The following is a 26,290-nucleotide window of genomic DNA, read 5'->3' as shown; positions in this document are numbered from 1 at the left end:
TTGAGGGAAGAGGAGGTTAAAGGTAAAGCAAATAAAATTTCATGCAGAGCCCAGTGACAGGAGATGCTGTTTATTACTGGGAAAAAAGTGGAAGATGGGAGAGTGAACAGACAGGTAATTCAGCTGTACAGCCAGTAGGAACAAAAGCAGGGGAATTATTTGAAATAATCAGCCAAATTGTCTTCTGCAATCCTCTAGTGAGAACCAACAAGCTATATTTGGTTGGCTCCTGTGAAAAGCCTTCCCTGTGAAAAGCCCCCCATTGATGGGAGGAATTTCCATTAGCAGTGTGGAATTTCTTTGCTTTCCCCCTTCTGCTGCAACCAAAAACACCCCAGTAATATTGTCGAAGGCTTTCATGGTCGGATTTCACTGGTTGTGGTGGGTTTTCTGGGCTGTGTGGCTGTGGCCTGGTAGATCTTGTTCCTAACGTTTCGCCTGCATCTGTGGCTGGCATCTTCAGAGGTGTATCACAGAGAGAAGTCTGTTACACACACTGTGACACAGTGTATAACAGGCTTCTCTCTGTGATACACCTCTGAAGATGCCAGCCACAGATGCAGGCGAAACGTTAGGAACAAGATCTACCAGACCACAGTCACACAGCCTGGAAAACCCACCACAACCCCAGAAATACTTTTCTGGAGGCACAGGGGACCAGCAGAGGGTGGGAGTCAGATATTTGCAGCATGGGAGGGGGGAATCCCCTCCACTGCCAATGCAAATTTTCCACTGGATCCAATCCTACATCTTATGGCTGAACAACACTTTCTACTATAACCCCCAGTTTTGGGATGCCACATTTGCCTTCCTTTCTTATTTTTATGTTATTTTAAGATTTATACCCCGTCCTTCCCCAAAGGGGCGCTTATCACAACACATTATACTAAGATACTTTAGGGAGAACTATGGTACATCTGTGTTACTACAATGTTAAACATAAGCATACTTGGGAATGAAATTTCTATTGTGGTGTCCCCCCAGTAATAATAAAACCACTAACACACATACATGTACGTGCACACACACACACAACTTCATTGAAAGTGCTGGTGGTCATAAAACTTACTTATTTTATTAAGTAATAAAAGGAAGTTATAAGTTGAGGCCATAAACAAGTTAGTGCACTGAAATTAGTGGACAGGAGATCTCAACTGAATATAAGCAGATATGCACTTGGAGATTGTGGCCAATTGTTCTCTTCCATTCCAGCTTTTTTGGAACATGTTGCATATAAAACCAAATATATTTAAACGATAGTTTTGCACTAATTTAAATAGAACTAACAAAATCAGGGTTACGAATAGAGAAAAAATAGTTTCATTGAGCAATTTTGATGAGTCGGGGCCTAATCAGAATCGTTTAATGACTGCAGAATAAGGTTTCTGCTTCCATAAGTTGAAATGTTCTTTGTGTACTGAGATCCCAACATGGCACAAGGCATACAGTAACTTGGTTACTGTGGAAGTCCTGTTGGACCAACTTCCTTCATTACTGATATATTCAGACTTACAAGCAAGCCCCCTCATACTCTGCTTTCACTCAGTACTGCTTTGATCCATATGGGAGCTGAGGCAGCAGCAAGGGAAGAAAAGGAAACAAATGAAAGCTGTAATCCAGTTTTAGAATTTTAAAACCTAACTTCATGCCAAGCCCCTAATATTTACAACCCAATTACAAAGATTTTACAAAGATTTATATATACAGACATAGCATTGGGATGCAATTACCTTCACATGAAACATTAAATATTAACGATTACCGGTTATATGCCGGTAACAGAGCCAGCCCACAAAATCTGCAAGTGGTACTGTACACCTGCACAGAATTGCCGCTTGACACTCAAAATGTTAGCATGAGGTACGTAAGCAGGGATATAGTGCAATGAAAAAGGGATATTCTGTGATTACCCACCATTGTCGTCACATGATTCGGACTGGAAGGAGCTAAGAGATTGAACCTCAGACAGACTTTCTCTAGTGCTGTAAGGCTGAGAGACCTTTTCTTCCAAGGGCTTCTTTGAAAGGCAGGAATCAAGATCTACCACTTTAGCTATAAGGAAGAAAGAAACCAAAAGTCAAACAATTAAGGGGCTATGTATTGTCGAAGGCTTTCACGGCCGGAATCACTTGGGTGCTGTGTGGTTTCCGGGCTGTATGGCCGTGTTCTAGCAGCATTCTCTCCTGACGTTTCGCCTTCAGATCCTCTGAAGATGCCAGCCACAGATGCAGGCGAAACGTCAGTAGAGAATGCTGCTAGAACACGGCCATACAGCCCAGAAACCACACAGCACCCAAATTAAGGGGCTACTTGGGAGTAAAAATTTCCCCTTAAAACTGTTATTGGAAACATGGAAAAAAATTCATGGAATTACAGTACCCTCAACAAAAGTACCATCAGTAGTAATTTCTGTTTACAAGTAGAATGGTATTTATCATTCTACTTGTAAACAGAAATTACTACTGATGGCACTTGATCCTGCATCTTGTCGTTTCATTACCGGCCTTAAAGCAAACCTCTCTGTCAAAGTACACTGAATCCAAACAGGAGGAGATGGCTTACTGTCATAGTCAAAGTCCCAGCTGGGCTTCTGTATGGAGTCACTGTCTGATGGGGAGTTAGACGGAGGTGGTGGTGGCAAATTAGGGGCTACGCTACAGACAGCCACTGCTTTCCTGTGGCCGTGTACAGAATCCGGATTAAAAGTACTGAACTCAGGATGCTCCGGAATGGTCGATCCCTCAAAAGAGTTCCTGTCCAGATTGTTCCTTGAATCACTCGGAATGCTGGGAGTATATGAAATGGGACGAACAGGCACCTGGGGTGGAATGTCAGAATAAATGTTCTTATTCAGTTTTGAATCAAAGTACGGTCTTTGTAAGAAAGGCGTTGTTGTTCCCGGATGTTTGTCTTCAGGTTCCGGTTGGCTTTTCTTTCTTTTCCTGATTATTTGACGACAGACAACGAAAATCCCAACCAGTATGAAGACTCCCACTATGAAAACGATAATTCCGATGACTTCTGCCAAGCCAATGTTCCAAGAGGTTGAAACATACTTATTAAGGATGTCAGCACAATGTTTTCCTCCAAATCCATGGCTACAATTACAGTGATATGCACCGTATGTGTTCTCACAGAGGGCACCGTTCTGGCAAGGGTTTTGTATGCATTCATCCACATCAGTCAGGCACCTGCAGTAAACAGAAGATCAGTGTTGTAGTGAGTCCTGGAAGGCCAATACAGGAAGACTCTGTATCAGGAAAGAAAATGTCCTGTGGATCTGGGCACATGGAAACAGCAGAACATCTACCTCTCCACAATCAGTGTTACAAAAATACATGGGTTATATTTTGCCATGGTTGTATAGATCCCCAGATCATACAGAAAAATGTTATATCTTCATGTCGCTTACAGACACCAATCCTGATAGAACTTACAGTGTGTCAAGTCTGGTTAATGTATTACTGTTGATGTTATGGAACTATGTATTGATAATGCTACGTAATGTGTATTGATACATTGGAAACGTATGTTGTGAATATACTGATATATTACTATTTATACTGATATATTACTATTAATATTTATATATTGCTGTTCTGATATGCTGATGACTATGTTGTTATTACTATACTGTTAATATACTGTTTTTGCTGTTAATGCATTTGATAGTCTAATTTGATGTATGATGCTGTGTATTAATATAGTACTGCTGTTATTACCATGATTGTATTGTAAGGTTTGTAGTGTTAAGTCACCATCTGAAATCTGACTTTATTTTAGGCTCATGTATTTACCAGTCATAATGTTATAATGTATTTTATTTACCTATGTTGTTAGCCGCCCTGAGTCCTTCGGGGATACGGCGGGGTACAAATTAAATTGATGATGATGATGATGTATAACATGTTGCAGGATGGTCTGTGCAATGCAGCAGGTTTGTGACCTGATAGCTATAATCTTCAACTTAATAATTTTAGCATCTTCTTATACCGATCCTCTTAAGTTTTTGCCCTTTTTAGAATTTATGCTTACTGTTTTAATGTGTTTTATGTGTACTATCCTTTATCTGTGTGCTATCCTTTATTTTATTTATGTTATGCTGGTCCTAACCATACTAAAGATTTGATTTCATGTCTAGTGACTATTGGTGCCATCATATTACCGTAATGTTTTACAAACATGCTGTACCCAACACAAAAAATGGGGGAATATTGTAACATTGCACATATGGTTGGATCCAGTCAGCTCTTTCGCTCAATCTCATGCAATTCCCCTCCATACTAGGGCCCCTACCCCATGTGGGCTTTTGTGCTTGCAGTACCCATGAACCTTAGCATAGTGTTTCCAGTAGTCAAAGAGAACATCATAATTTATTTTTGCCTATGAAAAAACTGATTGGATCCAAGCTGAATTTGTCCATGGCAAGTACAGGATGAAGTATTCTTGTTTGCAATCTGGAGCAGATGCAAGCTACACTTCCCAGGCTGCAGGCAATGAAGCAACAGTGAAGGCAGCCCTTCATACTGAGTGAAGACATAGCTGACCTAGTACTTTACTCTGCACTCAGAAATTCAGAACATCGCCAAGCCTCCAGAATTCAAGGAGCTGGCCTGAAGTTTCTTGAGAGGGTTTCCTTTTGAGAAACCAATGATAAAATAAAGGGAGGGGATGGAAAGGCAAAAAAGAAAAGGGGGGGGGGAAGAAAGAAAAGGAAATGAGAGACCCCAAATGTATGAAAAAACTATGGTTGTTTTAAATTCTCTGGAGAAATGTTACCCAGTTGAAAATGCCACTTTTGGTTCATCTGCATATTTAAATGGAAGGCTTATATTCTAACAAGTCTAAGGTTTTTCTTCCAGACACCACAATTAATCCACTACAGATGTTGAAAAACGAAAGCAACACCTTAAAGTAGATGCTAGTTTTTTCTTTTTCTTTTATGCTGTGTTCTATTATAACAATATGATGGCTGACATAATAGTCTGGGATAATGCAATAAAAGCTGATACAATCTGGTGTTAATAGCCTGTAATCCATAAACATCTGTAACATATTTCAAAAAGTGAAGCCTTGATTGATCTGATTATCAAAGAGATACTACAAAACCTACATATGTTTTTGTAAAAGTACAGGCTGTATTCCACATCAACTTCTTTTCACAGACCTCTCTTGCTTTTAGCAAAACAAAACTGTAGCCTAGAAGCATTTTAAAGAACAAACAGCATGTAGTCTAGTTATGACCTTTTGCCAGACAGAGTTCACTTCTTCTGACAATCTGCTTGGTTTTGTGATAATGGACTGAAGCAGCTACCCTACTGGAACTATTCTATTTTATCAACCTGTTGGGATGCTAACTTTTGAAAAACATTATGAACAAAAAATGACCAACCTTTCTCCATGAAAACCTGAATCACATTCACAAACAGGCCCATCTAAGCTATCGATGCACTTGCCACTGTTTTTGCATGGGTTGTCTTTGCAGTATGGACCAATCTGACACCTGGAAAAGAAAAAAGATCTCATGAATGGTCTATATCATAAGTACCATTTGGTTTCAGCTATGACATTGGATGCAGTCAAGTTCTACTCGTCTCCAGTATCTCTAACATGCATAAGTACTCAAAGGATCAGACCCCACGGATTGACACAGTAGCAGAAGATGTAACAGGCATACCGTACATTAGACAGGGAAAATAGGTGTTTGACACTCAGAAGCATACTTGGTAGGGGGACACAGCTAACGCCCTAAAAAGTATTTGTACATTAAAAACATGAGGGTGAGCACAAACCTATCTCCACTTGTTGGCTGCCCTTTAACATACTGCATCTGTGCATGGTTCGCCAGTTGCACAGTGGCAGATAGGAAGGCACTCCAAAGGGTGATCAGAGGATTATTGGCTGCCCTCTCCCCTCTTTGGAAGAACTTTATAATTCCCGCTGCCTAAAGAAAGTTCAGAATATTCTGAAGGACCCGTCTCATCCGGCACACTTTCTTTTTGAACTGTTACCATCTGGAAGACGATATAGGATTATAAAAACAAGGACAAATAGGCTTAGAAAGAGCTTCTGTTCTAGAGCTGTGGCTATGCTGAACTCCATGGTTTCATGTTGATGTGTTTGGGGCTGTGTAGGGATAGGTGGAGGAAGGGGAATGTGAGGATGGGGTGTGAGGTCTGAAATAGTGTGCATCGGGGAATGCTTGTAAATTTTGTTGTGTGTGCACAATGACAATAAATGCTTCTTCTCTTCTCTTTATGTTGTCATAGGAACACGTAAAACCATTTTTTACATCCACTTTACAAACTAATATCATAATCAGCTCAACAGACGCATGAGCAAAAAAGAACATTCATAGAAGAAATATTACGAAATATTACAAAAACAAAACTCTGCCTTTACAGCAAGCAAAGAAGCCGTACCTTTGACCTGTGTACAGTCCTCTGCACTGACAGATGAAGTCACTGTTAACAGGAATGCAGGTGCCACCATAGAGACATGGGTTGGAGGCGCATGGGTTGACACTGACATCACAGTGTGTGCCCGTAAACAAAGCTGTACACTTACAATCATAACCTACAATCAAACACAACACCATAAAACCATCTGCTATTTTTTACAGCTTGGAAAGGACAGTCTATGTGATATTCTCCTTCAACTTAGTCCTAACAAAAGGCTAACATACCACAGATCATCCAATAACACAGCACCAAAGTTCTCATGGGTGACTCAGAAATGTTTGAAAGGAACTGAATAATTTCCTTTCTGTCCTTGTCAAAGGATTCACCAGCCAAACTGATGAACCTTTTAGTTGCTACAAGGCTGATCCCTGATGTAAGTAGCAAAAAGATCCCTAAAATCAATTAATAGTAACAGCAATTGTTTCAACAACTATCACATTCCCATAATGCAAAGAATATATTTTGCATATTTAATTGATTTCAATCCTTTGGAATTGAAATAGCGTTTACAGTATTAAAAACAGCAGATATTGCTGGCTAGGCACTTTTCGCTTTTGCCCTGACAATTGTGAAAATGCATTTTTTAAATACTTAGCAAGACTAATCTCCTTATCTTTATGTATTGCAGCTGCTTTGGTTATGAAGATCTCTTTATATTAAGGGACTACAGATTTGTGACGCAAAAGGACTGCATGATGAAACATAATCGAAACATTTGCAGAAAATATGTTTAACACGTAAACCGTAGCATGCTGGTGCTCAACTTCAAGCCTTCTGCTTGTAAGAAGTGGAAGTTTTTCAATTATTTTCAAGCAACATATGTGCAGTACAATCCACAGAAACTTAAGACACAAGATACATTCAAACCAGCCAATTCAACATATAAGAGCAAGTTTGCACAGAGGCAAATAAACAAGGAGAGTTTAACCCTACCTGTGGTATATTATGTGAACTCAAGTAACCACCCTTACGTCAATAATACCCACAATTAAGTACTAAGAACATAAGAACAAGCCAGCTGGATCAGACCAGAGTCCATCTAGTCCAGCTCTCTGCTACTCGCAGTGGCCCACCAGGTGCCTTTGGGAGCTCACATGCAGGATGTGAAAGCAATGGCCTATGCGGCTGTTGCTCCCGAGCACCTGGTCTGTTAAGGCATTTGCAATCTCAGATCAAAGAGGATCAAGATTGGTAGCCATAAATCGACTTCTCCTCCATAAATCTGTCCAAGCCCCTTTTAAAGCTAAAATATATACTGTATATTACTACAGTAATATACGTTACGTAACATCATATAAGCAATATGAAGAACAAAACTCACCTCCACTGAGTAGTGGACTACAAATGCCCCCATTCTCGCATGGGTTGCTTGAACAATCCCCCGTAGTGGTCAGTAAACATCCAGGAGACACATCTACAGATTCCTCCATGTGAGCATAACTCCGTGGCTTGCTGTTTAGGGGCAACTCTTGGCCATTAAGCACAATAGAATCCATGCAGCCTCTGAAGCCATTGCTAACCTGTGGGCTCCTTCCAGGCCTTGTGCCCTGCTGTCGAATGTGGCCGCCAAAATATACATAGTTGTCTAAGTTCAGCGTCCTTAAAGTACCAGGAGCTATACCAGATGCTGTGTGAACCCTGTCTAAGATCAGCTTGGCATAGTTTCCATCAACCTCCAGAGACACCGAATGCCACTGGCCATCATTGATTTGAATGCTCTGCACAGACACAATTCCATGACCACTTCCACAGTCAAATTTATACTGCAGCCTTCCATGGTGGATCTAAGCATAAAAGAAAAAGCAATTAATGAATACGTGGTTGGCTTTATTAGCAGTAGTATCCCTGTGCAATGTTATGCCAGACTGCCTGCTACCGTAAAGAAGGGGCTGACCACATGAGAGCTGGAACTACCTAGCTTCCATGCCCATCACCTTGGGTCTGTATAAGAAACTACAGAACCAATGCAGTACAGACTGGGATCGGGAGACCTGGGTTCTCAACCCTATGCTGCCAAGTACCTTGCTGGGTGAAGATGGGTCAGTCACTCTTTCTCAGCCTAACCTACTTCACAGCGCTGTTGTAATGAAGATAAAATGAGGCAAAGAAGAGCTATGGATACTCCTTGTGGAGGATGGGTGCTCCTTGTGGAGGATGGGTGGGCTAAAGATGAAATAGACAAGACAGAAAACTAACCATCATCTAGCTCTCAAAATTTATCATAGGTGTGCAGAGAAGCTTCCAACCATGATACATGGTGATGATTCCTGTGTTTTAAAGACACTCATGACTATCTATTGATGCCCATGAGCTCTTTGACCTAATCACATTTCTTGGCATGATTTCTTCTTCCAGTAGGTTAAATGACTTCTGGATACTTTGTGAACATTCAAGAGTCCAATGATCTCATCACAGGGGAAATGGTGCATGCTTTAATCATGTATGTTCAAACCCTATTCATTCATTCATTCATTCATTCATTCATTCATTCATTCATTCATTCATTCATTCATTCATTCATTCATTCATTCATTCATTCATTCATTCACTCACTCATTCACTCCCTCCCTCCCTCCCTCCCTCCCTCCCAGCTTTTCACAGTATTCCCTACTGTAATAATCTTGGGCCGATTACCCTCTAAAGAGTTAGTCACTAAAAGGATACAAATGCAGCTTTAATATGCTAAACTGAGTCATGTATTTTACTAAATATTTATCGTAGTTTACCTGCTCAATACTAGCTGTCCTTATTATACTTCAGTTTAAGCCATTTCACACTGACTGGAATTAAACAAACCATTTTAAAGCAAAGCATTTTAAGGCCTCCAATCTTTCACATAAACATTCAACCAATAAACTGTTTCCTGTGCAATTAAAAGGTTACGAGTATTGGGAGCAACAAACCTCTAAAATACTATAATCTGTTCCTCTGGCGTACATGACAACTGCATGGGCAGAATATGTTCGGAGCCTCATGGTAAGTTTCATTTCCTCCTTGTTTTCATTTTCCATGAGACAATACTTAATATAGCTGCTTCCACTAAAAGTCAAGGATGGACTCACTGATGCTGTATTTAAGGAAAAAAGAGGGGAAAAAAGGAGACATGATTCAAACTTGTACTTCTCCATGAGAAGGCTGAAGTTTCAACCGAAAGATGTTAGGAGATAAACTCTCACCAGGGCACTGGGTCATACTGCTTCCATGACACACGCAAGTGTATGTTCCTTCTTGAAAATCCGTAATACATTCCGTACCTTCAGGGCACGGGTTTCCTTCACATGCGCTGCTCACAACGGGGCATCTACCTTCTGAAAATAGACAGAAGCATTATTTTTTCCCTCTTATTTCCAAACACAACAATTTTTTAAATCATGGAAGTCAAAAGCTGAGGCCTTAATTTTCTTCAGACACAACAAGTGAAAAAAAATACCTGAATTAAGTGCTTGACAAGGAAATAGGCCAGGCCGCAAGAAACCATGAGGGAGATGGAATTGCTAAACTACTATAATTTCAGCTCCTGCTAGGAGAATTGCTCAGAAGATGTTCCGTTGCAATTCTCTCCCCAACACGTATTCTGCCATTTCAACTTCCCTCACCAAATCCACATATACACTTTAATTGTTTTCATAACCCTTAAAAGCAGTAATCTGGATTTTGAAGGTCACGCAATTTTACAACACTCCTAGAATGCTCTTCCTTAAAGGTCGTGTTGAAGATTTCATGTGGCAGAACTGCTGGCCATGAGGTCTCATCAGAAGATTAATAGTGTTATGTTAGAAAAAAGGACATTTAAAGGGCTTATCAGGCTGCTTCTACATAGCACCCCTGGACTCCCTCGGTTGGCTGCTGTACAAGTATTAACTATGGCCGACACTGCTTAGCTTCCAAGCTCTGGCTAGTACAGCTGTTCAGTCTGCTCATTATGCTTAGCACTGGATGTTAACATAACAAGAGGAAATGAAGTCGATTTCTATGTTTAATGCATATTAGAATTGGCACAGCATTGAACTGTCTGGTCAAATAATATCAATTGTCCGTTTAACTAACTGCCTATCATTTGATCCAGTCAAATATTGTCAAATTTCCATGAAGCCTGCTTAGCACATCTGGCCTCCAAAAATAGACTCCTGCTTTTAGTAGCTGCTATGAATTTGCTTCATTGCAGTTGTGACTTTTTACAAAATGTACAATTATAGACTGATTTGAGCATTCTAGGATAAAATGCAGTGGAGAAACCACATTTATTATTGTTGAACGTTATAACACCACCTCCATTTTTTAAAGTTGATTTTGCTGCTACACAGACCACAGCATAAGAACATAAGAACTAGCCTGCTGGATCAGACCAGAGTCCATCTAGTCCAGCATTCTGCTACTCGCAGTGGCCCACCAGGTGCCTTTGGGAGCTCACATGCAGGAGGTGAAAGCAATGGCCTTCTGCTGCTGCTGCTGCTCCTGAGCACCTGGTCTGCTAAGGCATTTGCAATCTGAGATCAAGGAGGATCAAGATTGGTAGCCATAGATTGACTTCTCCTCCAAAAATCTGTCCAAGCCCCTTTTAAAGCTATCCAGGTTAGTGGCCATCACCACCTCCTGTGGCAGCATATTCCAAACACCAATCACACGTTGTGTGAAGAAGTGTTTCCTTTTATTAGTCCCAATTCTTCCCCCCAGCATTTTCAATGAATGCCCCCTGGTTCTGGTATTGTGAGAAAGAGAGAAAAATTTCTCTCTGTCAACATTTTCTACCCCATGCATAATTTTATAGACTTCAATCATATCCCCCCTCAGACGTCTCCTCTCCAAACTAAAGAGTCCCAAACGCTGCAGCCTCTCCTCATAAGGAAGGTGCTCCAATCCTTCAATCAATCCTTCAAGCATCTATCACACCTGCTAATTATTTGTTGTTGCAACAAAGCAATTTAAACAATCTTGATATTATTTAACCACTATGTTGGCCAAATATTTTTTTCACTAGTCATATGACTGTGCTGTACCACACATTTAAATATGCAATTCTCGTGGGCAGTTCAAGATTACATGCCACTCATTTTTTACCACACTGCACACCTTTTTTCTTTACCTTTGCAAAGACAAAATGAGGTTCTCTGATGATGTGGAGTGACAAAGCTCAGCCTGGCTGTGCTGTGAGTGGACATGACATTTTCATCCACTGTCACTTTTTCTTCACAGAACTTCCACGGACATTCGAGGCCCAGGCACAACTTGTGGAAAACATTCAGTATCCGGACACCCAAGATCTCCTCAAGGTCAGCCACAGAGGAGTTCATCTTGTGGAGCAGGGCTCTGGTTGGGTACTGAGCACTACCAGACTTTTCAACAAGCAGCAAAACATCCAGGTTGGATGGAGGATCTGAGGGTTGCAAGCTAATTATTTGTACGTCATGTCTTCTCACCCCCAAGATGCTCCGTAAAGCTCTTTGGAAATTGCGCCAGTAGTCCCCAATGAATTCCTCTGGAGCAAGGTTGGCAAACCGGATAGCTATGCTGTGATTCAGTAACTCCTGGGTGATTTGTCTGATATGCACTGTAATGACCGCTGAGGTTGTAAACTTTCCATCTGTAACAGTAACATTGAGAAGGTACTGCCCTACATCTAGCCTTTTGTGAGCTATCAGCTTGCCACCTGTGCTAGAGACAGAGAAAGACGACTCCATCTTAGGATCCAAACTGTACGTTAAAGTGTCATACACATCTTGATCAGTTGCATGAATTTTTCCGATGACGCCACCAGAATATTCCTCCCCAAAGGACGTGATGAAGATTTCTAGGGGCAGAATGGCTGGCGGATGGATGCTTTCCTCAATAACTCTGATGTCAACATAAGTCAAAGAGGACAGCTGAGGTCTTCCATTATCAGAGACCTGAAGGGAAACTAACAATAATGAATTTCTGCTCACTTGTATCAGGTTTTAACTAGAAGCACAGCATACTATGTAAACAGTTATTACAGAGGTGAAAATCTCATGAGAGTCTTGAATGTGAACATACAACTTGATAGAATGATAACCAGGGTAGAACAAATTTTAAAATATCAGTGCAGTCTGTTGTGGGCTTTTTGGGTTGTATGGCCGTGTTCCAGCAGTATTTTCTTCTGACGTTTCGCCTGCATCTGTGGCTGGCATCTTCAAGATGAGAAAATATTACTGGAACACAGCTATACAACCCGAAAAACCCACAACATCTTAGGGATTCTGGCTGTGAAAGTCTTCGACAATATACCAGTGCAGTTTGTTTCCAAATTCTGGAATGCAATCTGGAGTGCATGTGTATGTGTGGAAATGGCACTATTGCTGCCACTGAAGAGATTTCCATGGTACACTGAGCAACCTATTTGCAAGTGGACACTCACAGTAATGAGTTGCACTCCTTTGCTCCAGGTCAAACAATATGTAGGAGTATGGGGGTCTCAGATGTACACACAAATCTGAAGAAGCTCTCCCCATTCATTGCAGGACACACATTTTCCTTGTGCATATGGATCGGTTTCCTCCATATAACTGAACGGGAGAAGAGTACTGTGTTTGCAAAGGAACTCACGCTGAAGATCAGAGCAACTGACTTTTCCAAGGCATGGTAATTTTTTGAGATCATTAAAATCCTGTATTTGAGCAAGAGCGAACGGAAAACTTAAAAGAAAACACTAAGGAAGATGACTGTGCAACAAATCACTGTTTGCCATCCTATGAAAAGCTTTTGAAACACAAGAAACATTTCACAATCAAAGTAAGACTGTGAGGAAAAAAAACACTGTATTAAGCTAGAAACGTTTTGTTTCCAGTAATTCAGGCAACCCTGCAGCGCCATGAAAAAAAAAATTAACCATGCAGTAGCCAATTTAAAACAGCAGGTGGTGCTACGTGTACTTTTTCTGGTTCAAAATTTAAAGAAAGCCATTCTTTAATAGCACACACATAACGAGTCACACACAAAACTGTGTAATGAGTATATTTCTTGATATACTTACAAGTAATCAAATTATGGTTTTCTAAGCATATTACCAAATGGTCCATCAACAGCAATGGTAATCTATTTTGGGTTCAGCCAGAAATTCTCTCCATTTCATTCTCCCATAGTTCAGTTTAAATGGGGCTTTTGACCCTGGATCTATTGCTTAGAATTCATCATCTCGGTGACATAGAGCCAATTCCACTAGCAAGAGCCCGTTTCAATATTCAACTCATAGTTCATGCAAATAGTATACTAGCCTGGGGTCAAAGCAACTTGTGATGTTCTTGTTCGCAGAAAACAATTTGCAATATCATGTGGGTTTACTGCTCTAATGTTATACAGCTTACACACACAGTAATTATTTGAACAAGAGAACTACTTACTGATCATGAGAAGGGATACTTAATGTTTGCTTCACTGGAACATTGCTCTCTCTAGAGCAAAGTTGTGGAAGCGACAGTTTTTGATGTCAATATGGCCACTCTGCCTAGCTACTCCAAACTGGTGCAATTTATCTGTCTGTCTGTCCTTTCCCCGGTGGTGATTTAAAGCAGCTCACAATATTCTCCTTTCCTCCATTTCAGGCACACAATAAACCTAGTGAGGTAGGCACTGCTGAGAGCATGTGATTGTCCTAAAGTCAGCCAGGAAGCTTCTAGGGCAGAGTGGGAATCTGAACCTGGGTCTCCTCCGCCTTCGTCCAACACTTCAACTATTACACCCCGCCAGCTCATTTTGAATAGCAATATACACACACCAACCCAACAACCCAGATATCCCAATAGGCTTTATGCAGCCAGAGCAGTGGTTGGGAATTTGTTAGATGACTTCTGCCTTGGAAATGGAAAGATGGTTCCCAGGGGAAAGATTTCCTGTCAGTTCTTGGGGAACTTCCCAACCAATCACAAGTAGGGAAATGTACCATCTGGTTGACATGAACGATCCTATGCACCGTATTGTCGAAGGCTTTCACGGCCGGAATCACTTGGGTGCTGTGTGGTTTCCGGGCTGTATGGCCGTGTTCTATTGGATCCTAGAGGATCCTCTGAAGATGCCAGCCACAGATGCAGGCGAAACGGCAGGAGAGAATGCTGCTAGAACACGGCCATACAGCCCGGAAACCACACAGCACCCAAGATCCTATGCACCACTGCTGTTTGCAAGACCTCAGTAGACTTCTTGGCTTTTGAGGAAGAAACAACATGGACAGCAGCAGATGGAATGTCACAATGAAGCCATCTGAACATGGGCCAGAGTTGGCAGTGACAACAGCAAAGGAAATCTGCCATGAAGGCACAGCACTCTCAAGTGCAACTTGATCATTAATTACTATCTATATAATTTTACTAATTATTGTTGCTGCTGCTATGATTTTCTATAAGGTTGCAAGCATTCTAAAATACATGTACGCCTCTTTATTCTAGTTGTCCTGCACTGCTTTTAAGTCACGTTGAGGAACCCTCTTGGACACAAAGGCAGAGTTTAAATAAATTTTACAGCACCTCATACCTGAATTTGGAGAAAATACTGATCCTTCACTTTGCGTATCAGCTGAGTATTAGTTGTGAGGATTCCTTGCTGGTTAATCTCAAAAGCGTTACCTTCATTTCCACTCATGAGGGTGAACAGGAAAGGCGGCCCATTGTGGGATGAATCCTTGTCTGTTACTAACAGCTGCTGGATGTTAAACCCAACAGGTGTATTTTCCTAAAAAAAAAGTAGGAGAAGGGGATGTAAAAGCAGATATTGTAAAAGGAGGGGTGGAAATACTGTGTTTAATCATAGATCTATAATTGGAATGAGCCAAGGCTGGCTTCTGCATCGCTGCTGTCACAGGAAGGTTATTTTAAACCTCAACATGTGGCTGCTGTTATCGCTTGGAAGGCTGATGCGCAGAATGTTTCATAAATGAGGCAATTTCATCCACACAGCACACCACTGATTTTGTAAAATGTCCGTACTGCCATCTTAAGAGCTGCACATCGCACAAACAGCATGCCACAGTGCAAAAAGACTATACAGAATTATTTAAAATGGCTGTCACACGACAGCTGTCACACAAACTGACCCTGGAGTTTGAGATGAAATGCAAAATGCCACTACTGTAAAAAAAAAAATGAAATTCAGTGTACAACTCTTCTGAAAGAAAACAATGTTTCTCAACATGGCCACAATTCACAACACTCAAAATTCTGAAAACTTCCCCATTGACAAAAAAAGGACGCTGCAGAAACTCTGAATTTTAAAAGGAAAAAAAGCACACTGATATATTTGGCTTGGGACCTGGAAAAATGGGGAGGCTGTGTGTGTGGGAAACATCCATAATTCTTTTCAAGGCTTTTGTACCAAATCTGCAGTGGCTTGAACTCAGTATGAGAACTATTTGTGGAAAAGTGTGAAAAAAATTAACAAGTAGGTCTGTACTATATTTGGATCACTGTCAATGTTTTCAGCATCAATAACATGAGAGGAACAGATCAGAACTAGCAGTTTCATTGAGAAATAGGCTTTACTGCATTTCTCTTCCATAATCTTCTTCAAAATGTCAAGGCCTTATTATCCTATAGTTTCATTTAATCTCACTCAGGACTGAGATCTGTTGGTCAGTGGAAGCCAAGTATTTTTGCTGAATTCCTCTCCTTTCAGCAGTTAAATTCTGGGGTTATGGGACACCTTTAATTCAAAATAGTCACCACTCTTAAATAAGATTGTTTGGCATCTTCAAATAGTATTGTCAGAAAGTTATCATTGAAGTCAACAAACATTCCAAAGACAGACTGTTATCTTCACAGATCATTGTACAAAAGGCCGTGCAGAAGAAACAATGGCACTCTTTATGACTGCTTATTCCTTGCTAACTATTGCTTTCTAGAGAACCAGCATTACTGAATCAGCAAGCTGTTCTTCCTAAAATGTTTCATTTAACTCTAGCCACAGATTATCATCTCCAAAAACAGATGAAGATAGTAACATGCCAGAACGCTTCAGCATCAACTATCATAGCATCATGTGCAATTCTAGTACAACTTTTTATTGATTGAGGTATTACAGATCTCCTTCCTCCTCTGACAGTTCCGCTGCTTCTTATGACAGCAAGTCACCAGCAATATATAAACCAAATCAGACTCAGTCATCTCATCACAGAAGCCATCAAATGTTAAAGTAAAATTACCTGAATGATAATACTGTAATTCCCTTTTGAGAACATGGGCGCATTATCATTTACATCAGATACATCAATATTGACTGTAGTCACATTAGCTCTGGAAGGATTCCCATTGTCTGATGCTTGAATGGTCAGAGTGTAACCTGAGACCTTAAGAATAAAGCGGACAGACACGAACACACACATAAACGAAAGAAATAAACAAGCTACATTTTTGTACGAACAGTATTAGAACACACATATTTCCTGAAATTTTGTGCTGAAATTTTGTATATGTACGAGGCAACCCCAGGAGGATATACAATCTGAGGTGATTTTCATCATATGCTTCTTAAATGTGGAAGTCTGACTGGATCCAAAGCCGTCGTCATCTACAAGAACAGAAGCATTTCTGGCCATGAAAGGACAAGATCTCACAGATCCATATCAGGGTTCACAGTGGACTTATAATGGAAATATGAACAGAGGAATTATGTGCCTTTTTTGTCTTTTACCTATAGTACACTGTGACAGCCAGGCTACACTTTGACTACAAACTGTTTCTTGAAATTATAGTTTGAAGTAATCTTAGAAAGAAGGACTTGAATTAGGCCATAATTTGCCTAATTATGTACATCATAGGAAACAATGGTTAGAGCAGTGGTTCTCAACCTTCCTAATGCCACGACCCTTTAATACAGTTCCTCATGTTGTGGTGACCTCCAACCATAAAATTATTTGTGTCTCGGTTCCTAAGACCATCGGAAATATGTGTTTTCCTATGGTCTTAGGTGACCGCTGTGAAAGAGTTGTTTGACCCCCCAAAGGGGTCGCGACCCACAGGTTGAGAACCGCTGGGTTAGAGGAAAGAAGGAAATGGGGTAAGGAACCCACATGTGAGAGGGAATAAAGGAGCCCATGGCACATTCCTGGGTCTGGAGAATTGGGTTGTGATATCTGTATTAAACCTAAGCCTCCACCATACATACTCACTTTCCCCTTCAGTTGTCTACGCCAAATGCCTTGTCCTCTCCACTGTTAATATTTTTATTTGTTGTAGTTATAAGAGTAACCAATGAGCCATCACCTGCTGGTGGTGAAGAACTGCTATTGGCATTATCTAATCTAATCAGTCACTGGGTCTACAGGCAGCATCTGAACCATACTGTTGACACACCTACTGTTGATCTACTGTTGCAAAGTTAACATAACAAGGATCCTAGGCCCTTCCTCTGATACATAAGCCATGAGCAGAAAGCAGTGGACAAGAGAACACTTTCTATCCTCCTGGAACTGTTCCTTCTGAGCAAGCATATCATTGATAAGATCTGAATGCTAGAACTATTCCTACAAGAGAAATCCCTCTTGTTGAAATGAAATAACAATTATGTGGTAGTAGTTTTCAGAAGACTGCGCTTTAAATCTTAAAATGCAGATGCTTACCTTCTCTCTGTCAAGAGGTTTGGCCACCTTGACTTCACCTAAAGTAGGGTCAATTGTGAAAGAGCTCCCTTGGTTGCCCTCTATAATCGAGTAACGAATGTGGCTGTTCGAAGGCCCATCTGCGTCAGCTGCCATAACCTACAAGACATTCAGTTCTCATATAAAACAGGTGCCAAAAAAACCCATTTAGCTTCCGATGGATCACATCACATTCCTCAAGGAATGAATTCGAACATATGAATACCAGCTAAACTGATTTCCTGTACATCTCCCTGAACATGTATTCATTTATATTGCACAATGGATTATAACTGTTACTAAAATACTTCAGCGTTTCCACTGCTCTTGTCAGCTTCTCTTTTAACACTTGTTTAGAAAACTGAAGCAATTACAAACCAAAACAATTTCCCTCCTGGATTTCGCTTTTGAAAGCACAGTTGTTGCTTTTCCCCAAAAGAAAATATTAGTGTGTTGATATAAGATAAGAGGAGAGGCAAAATGGAAGTACATACTGTGATCACTGATTGTTCAACCTCAGCATCTTCACTGATTACTGCTGTATAAGTGTCTTGACTGAATACTGGAGTGTTGTCATTGATATCTGTTACATTTATATTCACAGTTACAACATCACTCAAGGAAGGTGACCCTCCATCTGTGGCTTCCACTGTCAGATAATACTCAGGGGAGCTTTCATAATCAAGACTTCCAATAACAAAAATAGCTCCTGCAAGAGAAATCACATGCAAACTCACTTTTCTATTGCAGCCCAGGGGCTAGAAGGGAGGCAGCTTTTGAGGAGGACAAACCACACATAGTCTATATTGGAAGAAATTAAGCTGTAGTTTTTACTGAGGACAACCATAGGATCACAAGGGCAGCATCGGACAACTCATCTACCATCTGATATGCTCCCATCCTGACTGCTAGGGGAAAATCATGGACCCTGGATCCACCTGGCTGTGACCCTCTGTATGGTTCCCTTGCGACCTAGTGGTGAGAACCAGCTGCCAGCACCTGAGCTGGGTCTGTCACTGTTCAGGCTCTACCACCAAGACTTGTTATGGTGGTCCCCAAATAGGGGAGGCAGGCATGCAGACATAGTCTCCCATAAATGAGAACTGTTATAATGCCCAAAGTGCCAACCCAGCTATGTCAATGTTGCTGAGAAGAAGGGGTTGCCTATACAGGGGGAGGGTGGGTTAATATGATGTGCCCATAGCAGAGGTTTGTATGGCCTTCTGCTAGTTCAACAGATCCCTTGGGTATTGGGGATTCTATCAAATTTAATTCATCATCATCATCATCATCATCATCATCATCATCATCATCATCATCATCATCATCATCATCATCCAATCTTGTCATGGACCCCCATGGGTTAACATGGGAAGAGGGGTTCTCAATAGAGGATAACCAGATCCTAAGCCCTACCTTGGCAGACCCTCCTAGTGAGTCAGACATTCCAGTGCTTCCCTCAAGGGATTCTGAGCAAGCACCAGCACTATTCATGGAACCAAGAGATCCCAGCATGGACCTGTCCACAATCAAACCCACCTAGTCTCCCAAAACACCCTTGGAGAAGAAGAAGGAAAGAGATGAGACTGAGACATAGACCAAGTACAGGAGTTTATACTTGGCTTCCCAAGCCTCCCTCTTGCTAAAGAAATACTAGGACAGTGGTGGCGAACCTATGGCACTCCAGATGTTCATGGACTACAACTCCCATCAGCCCCTGCCAGAATGGCCAACCACTGTACTAGGAGATAGAGGCTCTGAGCTCTGGTACTCCTCATGAGTAGAGGAACCGAGTCAGCTAGTAAGAAGAAACAACACGAGACCCAGCAATACTTCAGGGTAATTCGCAGTATAAAGCTGCAGCCAGAGTGAGATCAAACTGCTGCAACTCTGCTGATGATCCTGTCAGTTGCCTGCTTTACTTTAGTCCTTGGAAACTACTTTTGGACGGTGATTGTGAACTTAGCTAATGAACCCTAGACTTTGACCTTGGATTGGAGCTGAGATACCTGCTGTGGCCTGGGAATTGCCTCTAATCCGGTAAGCAGGACAAAACCACTGACCAGGACAAATATACAGGATACCCATATAGTCTTCTTTTGTATAACACAATGACAACAAACTGGAATACTAGCTCTATCACACTTTGGATAGCACTTAGTAAACAAACTAATGAAAAGAATGCCTATAGACTCAATCTATCTTATTTTGGATACGTGTCCCTCTCACATTACACCACTGCACAAAATAAAACAGAGCTGTCAGCTCTTAATGGATAACAAGATAAATGTACTGAAAACAACAGTTGTAGCAATAACAATTATCAGCATGTAATCACTTATGTTAATCATTTTATCTCATGCAGGTTCTTTGGCTCAAGAAATTTTATTTCTATGGAATGTAATGCATCTAACGAGTCGGGGGGGGAATGGCAAAAAAGAAGCTAAACTTCTATTGCAGAAGGCTACAATATTGTACACGGTTACTGGGAAGTAGACCTCCACACTAAACACACATCTCAGACTAGGCATGTATCAGATGGGACTGTAAATGCATTTTATCCAGCTTGTTAGCACAGTTTGGTTACCTGTTTTGGAATCAATACTGAATTTCCCATGTTCATTTCCACTAACGATTGAATACGTGATTTCGGCGTTGGCTTCAATGTCCCTGCTAGCGGCATAGACCTGCAGAATCTCCATTCCGATCACTGTGTCTTCTGACAAAGTTGCACCGTACTCTTTATACTCAAAAACAGGTGGATTATCATTTATGTCCAGAACAGAAACCACAAGAACACCAGTAGAAGACAACCTTTTAGGGGAACCTTCATCTTCGGCTTTTACAATCAGAGAATATACTGCATGCAACTCCCGATCCAAAGGCCTTTCCAACCGCACGATCCCAGAGAATTCATCAATAGAAAACTGTCCGTCTGCAGAATTTACCAAGGAGTAGTGAATCTTCCGATTTATTCCTATGGTTTTTTTTTTGGGGAGAACAAAACAAACGAAGCAAAGTCTGCTAATGGTATTTTTAGACACATTTTTTTTCCAGCAAAATTGTTCTTTATAAATGTTCTTTATAAATGTTCTTTATAAAATATAAACAGAAACAGAATAGCAGTTCTACTTTTTGATTTTTAGAAGGAAGTAACGGCCTTTGTTATATGGCACTTAATGCCTAGTAAGATACAAAGCTTTTCTCTCAAAATAAAGGAAACAAGGTATTTGTTACTCAATAGCTTCTCAATAGCTCATACCTGAATCGGCATCTGTAGCCTGCACTCTGGTCAACAGAGTCTTCATTTCTGTGTTTTCAAATACTGTGATGGAGTATGGATCAGCAGTAAACTCTGGGGCATTATCGTTCACATCTTCTATATTCAGAATAATATTAGCCTGGCAAAATCTGCCTCCACCATCTGAAGCTTTGACCGTAAGAGTATAAACTGCTTTGTGTTCACAGTCAAGCACTGCCAATGTTTTCAGCTCACCTGTACATGAAACAACAAAGGCAAAGATAATAAATGGCGTTAACAGCAAGGCCTGAGCATCTCACTAATCCATATTTTGTTTTGAAGGTGAAACTGTGAGCTGCATTTTTTGTTTCATAATAACTGAACGTGTGGCTGCCTTTTAAAGAAGGATTCTTTTCTTCCCCAGTAGAATATTTAGCATTGACTGGTGGTGACATCCTAACAGACTCCAGTTGAGCAAAATGTTAATAAGTCCCTCTACATCACTGGTTCTCAACTTTCCTAATGCCGCGACCGTTTAATACAGTTCCTCATGATGGGGTGACCCCCAACCCTAACATTTATCCATTTTACAGCTGGAGAACACTGATGCAGAGAGTCTTAGGCAACCCCTGTGAAAGGGTTGTTCGACCCCCAAAGGGGTCCCGACCCCCAGGTTGAGAACCACTGTTCTACACCATTTTAACGGCATAGATATTATTCTGTGAGGCAGCAAATCTAGGAAGCTTGTTCCTTAAGAAAAACACAGTTGTTTTCCAACATGCCAGGAGAGTCCCAAGCAGGTTGGCACTGACTGTCCATCAGCACAACTTGCTGGCCTTGACAGAACATTATTTTCAAAATGGGATAAGCAAAAGACCAGGGTGGAGGAAGGGAGCAGTGGCAGCAGACTGAGGGATAGAGAAGCCACCATAACGTAGTACAAGAACAATCAACATTAATCAAGTCTTTGAATAATAACGTGCTAACTATTCGAATGCACTTTGTCAAGTACTCAAGGACGCCAATCACAACTTACAAACTGTTTGCTAACTGAACAATAAGAGCGTAAGAGCCTGCTAGATCAGACCAGAGTCCATCTAGTCCAGCACTCTGCCACTAGCAGTGGCCTACCAGATACCTTTGAGAGCTCACATGCAGGATGTGAAAGCAATGGCCTTCTGCTGCTGCTGCTCTTGAGCACCTGGTCTGCTAAGGCATTTGCAATCTCAGATCAAGGAGGATCAAGATTGGTAGCCATAGATCGACTTCTTCTCCATAAATCTGTCCAAGCCCCTTTCAATGCTATCCAGGTTAGTGGCCATCACCACCTCCTGTGGCAGCGTATTCCAAACACCAATCACACGTTGCGTGAAGAAGTGTTTCCTTTTATTAGTTCTAATTCTTCCCCCCAGCATTTTCAATGTATGCCCCCTGGTTTTAGTATTGTGAGAAAGAGAGAAAAATTTCTCTCTGTCAACATTTTCTACCCCATGAATAATTTTATAGACTTCAATCATATCCCCCCTCAGACATCTCCTCTCCAAACTAAAGAATCCCAAATGCTGCAGCCTCTCCTCATAAAGAAGGTGCTCCAATTCCTCAATCATCCTCGTTGCCCTTCTCTGCACTTTTTCTATCTCTTAGTTTCCTTTTTGAGATGTGGTGACCAGAACTGAACACAGACTCCAAGTGCGGTCGCAACACTGTTTTATGTAAGGGCATGACAATCTTTGCAGTTTTATCATCAATTCCTTTCCTAATTATCCCCAGCATACAGTTTGCCTTTTTCATAGCTGCCATGCATTGAGTTGACATTCTCATGGAACTATCAACTAAGACGCCCAAATCCCTTTCCTGGTCTGTAACTGATAGCATTGACCTCCGTAGCGTGTATGTGAAGATTATTGAACATTTCTTTGTCAATCTCTTCCTGTGGTGACACAGGAAGAGCCCTTGTCCTTTTCTCTGGAAAATGAAACAAAACAGCAATTCATCCCCAAAGCCCAGAGCTGATGTTGCATCTCTTGGCAGCCATTTTGTGACTGGCCTCACTCCCCAACACAGCTCTTTTGTGAGGATATTCACCAGCCTTTCTCAAAATTTCTAAAGTACCCAATAAGTTGGGGACCCCTGCCACACGGCATAATGATAGACATAAGGAGAAGCAGTGACCAGTTATGGGAATACTTGGGAAATTTATTGGGAATGTAAAAGTGAGGAGGGAAGCCTGACAACATATTGCATTTGTGTACATTTTTTTCTTTATAACTTATGCACATCTTTTTACTGAAAATTCTTAGGCGATGACCAGTATGCAACCACAACCAACACAAAGTCATCTAGCCTAGAAAGCAGCATTTTCAATGGTGTTCCAGATGATGGGACTTGTTCCCTTTGGAGACTTCAAATTAAAAAGACCTACAGTTAGCTTTCTATGATTAGATGGAAGTCGTTAGTATTTTTGTATTATAACATTTTTGTGATTACTTTATCCCAAAGCAAGCTAGCAAATCTCCCAGTGTGCAGCTCAATTCATTGGCATACCCTGGGGAGAAAAAAATCATGCTCATAAATTCAGCAGTGGCATTGTGGGAAACAAACATTTCTGAAAGTAAGGACATTATGCTTTTTGTATCTAAAAAATGAAACCAGTTTGGAATAACTGCACTCAATTTTGTTTCTTTTTAAAATGTACAGCAGAACTTTATGGATGAGTTGAAAGGAAACGTTTTAGTCTTGTTCACAAACACTGGCATGGGCATTACTTGGTTACTCTGCATTCGATTTCATGTGATGACTCCTTTGAAAAGAACTGTGGCTGTCGTGACATATAATGAGCTTAAATTTCTCCCCATTCTCCCCCACAAGATGGCATATACTACTGCAATTAGAAAACATAAAGCAAGCACAGATCAGCCAGTCCTAGAAGTGCTATATACCTACTTAAAGCTGAACCCATTTAAAAACATTAATCTTTGTATACTCTCCTTTTATTCTTAAGTCACAAAGGACTATTTTACCACCTTAATGTGCTAACAAACTGTAACCTAAACACAGAAAGGCTGAAGTAAACATACTATACCAATTACTGTCTACAAAATCTTTTCTGTGTAGTATTTAAAATGATATACAATTGCCAAGAGATACTGGGGGGGGGGGGGGGGAAAAAAAGATTTTCCTGACAAAAGGCAAGGATCAAAAGGATAAAAAAAAAAGATCTGCTCAAGGTTGACAGACGGTTTTCAACAACAGCCATAAAGAAGAATTCAGAAAAAATACAACAGAACAACGTCCCTCCCCTGCTTATCCCCAGACTCTGCCTCTGTGTTTTGTTTAGTATGTACACAACATTGTATATTGATTAAACTCAGCTTGTTGGGATCTATTTTGACTTCAGTATTTGCAGATTCTAATTGTTAATCTGCTTATTTATTCTGAGATGTTTTAGTAAACAAAATCGTAACCTGCTTTGACCTTTTTCAAGGAGAAAAACTGACTAAAAATGCCTAAACATAAATAAATAGGCTTGAATTCTGTGGAGAATTTCCACAGCCAGAAGGATTTATATCAGCAAAGCAGGACATCCTCACCTCCCCGCTTCTGGTGTAGGTCCAAGCAATCTGAAATCATCTGATCTTGGCGGACAAAACACCAGGACAAAGAGGGTATTGGTGAAAATTGTCCCCTTTATGTCAGCAGAAATGTCCCACTAGATCCAACCCACTGTGAAATGGGCCAACCTGGTTAGACTGTTAAGTTAAGCCCATATCTTTTCTAGTAGGGCTTTCTGACTGTGGAAAGTCCTTATAGGCATGTACACAACATCAACTCATTTTGTTTGTGCGTGGTCTAAAGTGCTGCCAAGTCACAGCTGACTTACGGCAACGCCTTAGGGTTTTCAAGGAAAGAAATTAACAGCACTGTGATCCCAGAATTCCTTGGTGGTATCCCATCCAAATAATACTAATAAGGGCCAACCCTGTTTTGCTGCTGAGATATGATGAGATTAGGTTAGCCTTGGCCATCCAGGTCAGGGCTCACTGTTTTTAGTCCCCAACAATTTAATCCATCATTTTCCCATTCATTTCTAAGCAACACTCTTGCAGTTTATAGTTGACTACACAAATCCTGATAAGCTCGGATACCTAACACTTCAATTTGCAAGACATCATAAATAATACCTGTGTCTGGACTGAGTCTAAAGTCTTCTGCTCCGTCACCATGCAAGATGTAAGTAATTTCGGCATTAGAACGGATATCTGCATCTTTGGCCGAGACTTGCATGATGAGTTTGCCAGGTGGAGAATCTTCTGAAACAGCTTCCATGTACAATGTCTAAAAGGAGTTTAAGAGTAATATCGAAAGAAAATACAATGTCATGGACCAGGAAAATGGAAGGGGTTAAGTATGGAAAAAACTGGGGAGGATGTTTAAAAGATTTTCAAATATGGGACATGAATCACAAAAATAAATAATCACTGAAGAAGCAAGACAGCTGTTCTAACTCATGGAAGGAAACGTCCTCAGATATGGTTGAAAACAGTTTACAGGACAATTATAAGCAGAACTCCAACCTTTTAAGCCCACTAGTTCAGATCCAGTCAGCTTTTCCCTGCAGTTGCCTTTCTTAGTATAGCCGCTGTCCCACATGGCTTTTGCCCCTGTAGGTTTCATGATATCCAAAACAGCCCTTTTGGGGGTCAAAGGGGACCCTTTACCCCTCATTTCACAAGCATAAAAGTTGATTGGATCTAACCCACTGACTTCAATGGATTTAGAAGGGCATAATTTATGATTGTGCTCTTATTTTCAAAAGCTAATCCATCAAGTTCAGCGCATTTTCTTTCAAACACTTTCTTCACCAAAAATGGTTCTAGACAATGGAAGAATCCATTTTGTTTTGAAGGCAATGTCAAGGGAAAGATACACTTGATAAAAAGCAATCTTCTGAAATACTCTGGGCCAACTTTTAAGGAAACATTATTTTTATATGACAAGTTCATTTTTCAT

At 40.8% G+C, this 26,290-nt stretch overlaps 1 protein-coding gene across 7 annotated transcripts in view; it reads right to left on the bottom strand.

Annotated features, from left to right (window-relative positions):
• Positions 1–26,290, bottom strand: part of FAT1 (FAT atypical cadherin 1) — a 161,738-nt gene that overhangs the window by 8,350 nt on the left and 127,098 nt on the right. For 6 of the 7 annotated variants that reach the window (XM_048510079.1, XM_048510083.1, XM_048510084.1 and 3 more), the window contains exons 12-26: positions 25,462–25,615; positions 21,302–21,535; positions 20,627–21,016; positions 18,534–18,748; positions 18,022–18,159; positions 16,606–16,749; positions 14,943–15,140; positions 11,545–12,346; positions 9,638–9,769; positions 9,365–9,528; positions 7,783–8,245; positions 6,423–6,576; positions 5,393–5,503; positions 2,563–3,191; positions 1,915–2,052 (exon numbers count right to left, since the gene is read on the bottom strand). In XM_048510079.1, the coding sequence (XP_048366036.1) occupies positions 1,915–2,052; positions 2,563–3,191; positions 5,393–5,503; positions 6,423–6,576; positions 7,783–8,245; positions 9,365–9,528; positions 9,638–9,769; positions 11,545–12,346; positions 14,943–15,140; positions 16,606–16,749; positions 18,022–18,159; positions 18,534–18,748; positions 20,627–21,016; positions 21,302–21,535; positions 25,462–25,615 (4,066 nt within the window). Of the gene's footprint in view, positions 1–1,513; positions 1,570–1,914; positions 2,053–2,562; positions 3,192–5,392; positions 5,504–6,422; positions 6,577–7,782; positions 8,246–9,364; positions 9,529–9,637; positions 9,770–11,544; positions 12,347–14,942; positions 15,141–16,605; positions 16,750–18,021; positions 18,160–18,533; positions 18,749–20,626; positions 21,017–21,301; positions 21,536–25,461; positions 25,616–26,290 lie in introns of all 7 variants that reach the window. The other variant, XR_007245670.1, reaches the window with a different exon arrangement.

This window comes from Sphaerodactylus townsendi, linkage group LG10, assembly GCF_021028975.2.
Source record: "Sphaerodactylus townsendi isolate TG3544 linkage group LG10, MPM_Stown_v2.3, whole genome shotgun sequence".
Lineage (NCBI taxonomy): Eukaryota > Metazoa > Chordata > Lepidosauria > Squamata > Sphaerodactylidae > Sphaerodactylus > Sphaerodactylus townsendi.
This window is presented reverse-complemented; position numbering and strand designations above follow the sequence as displayed.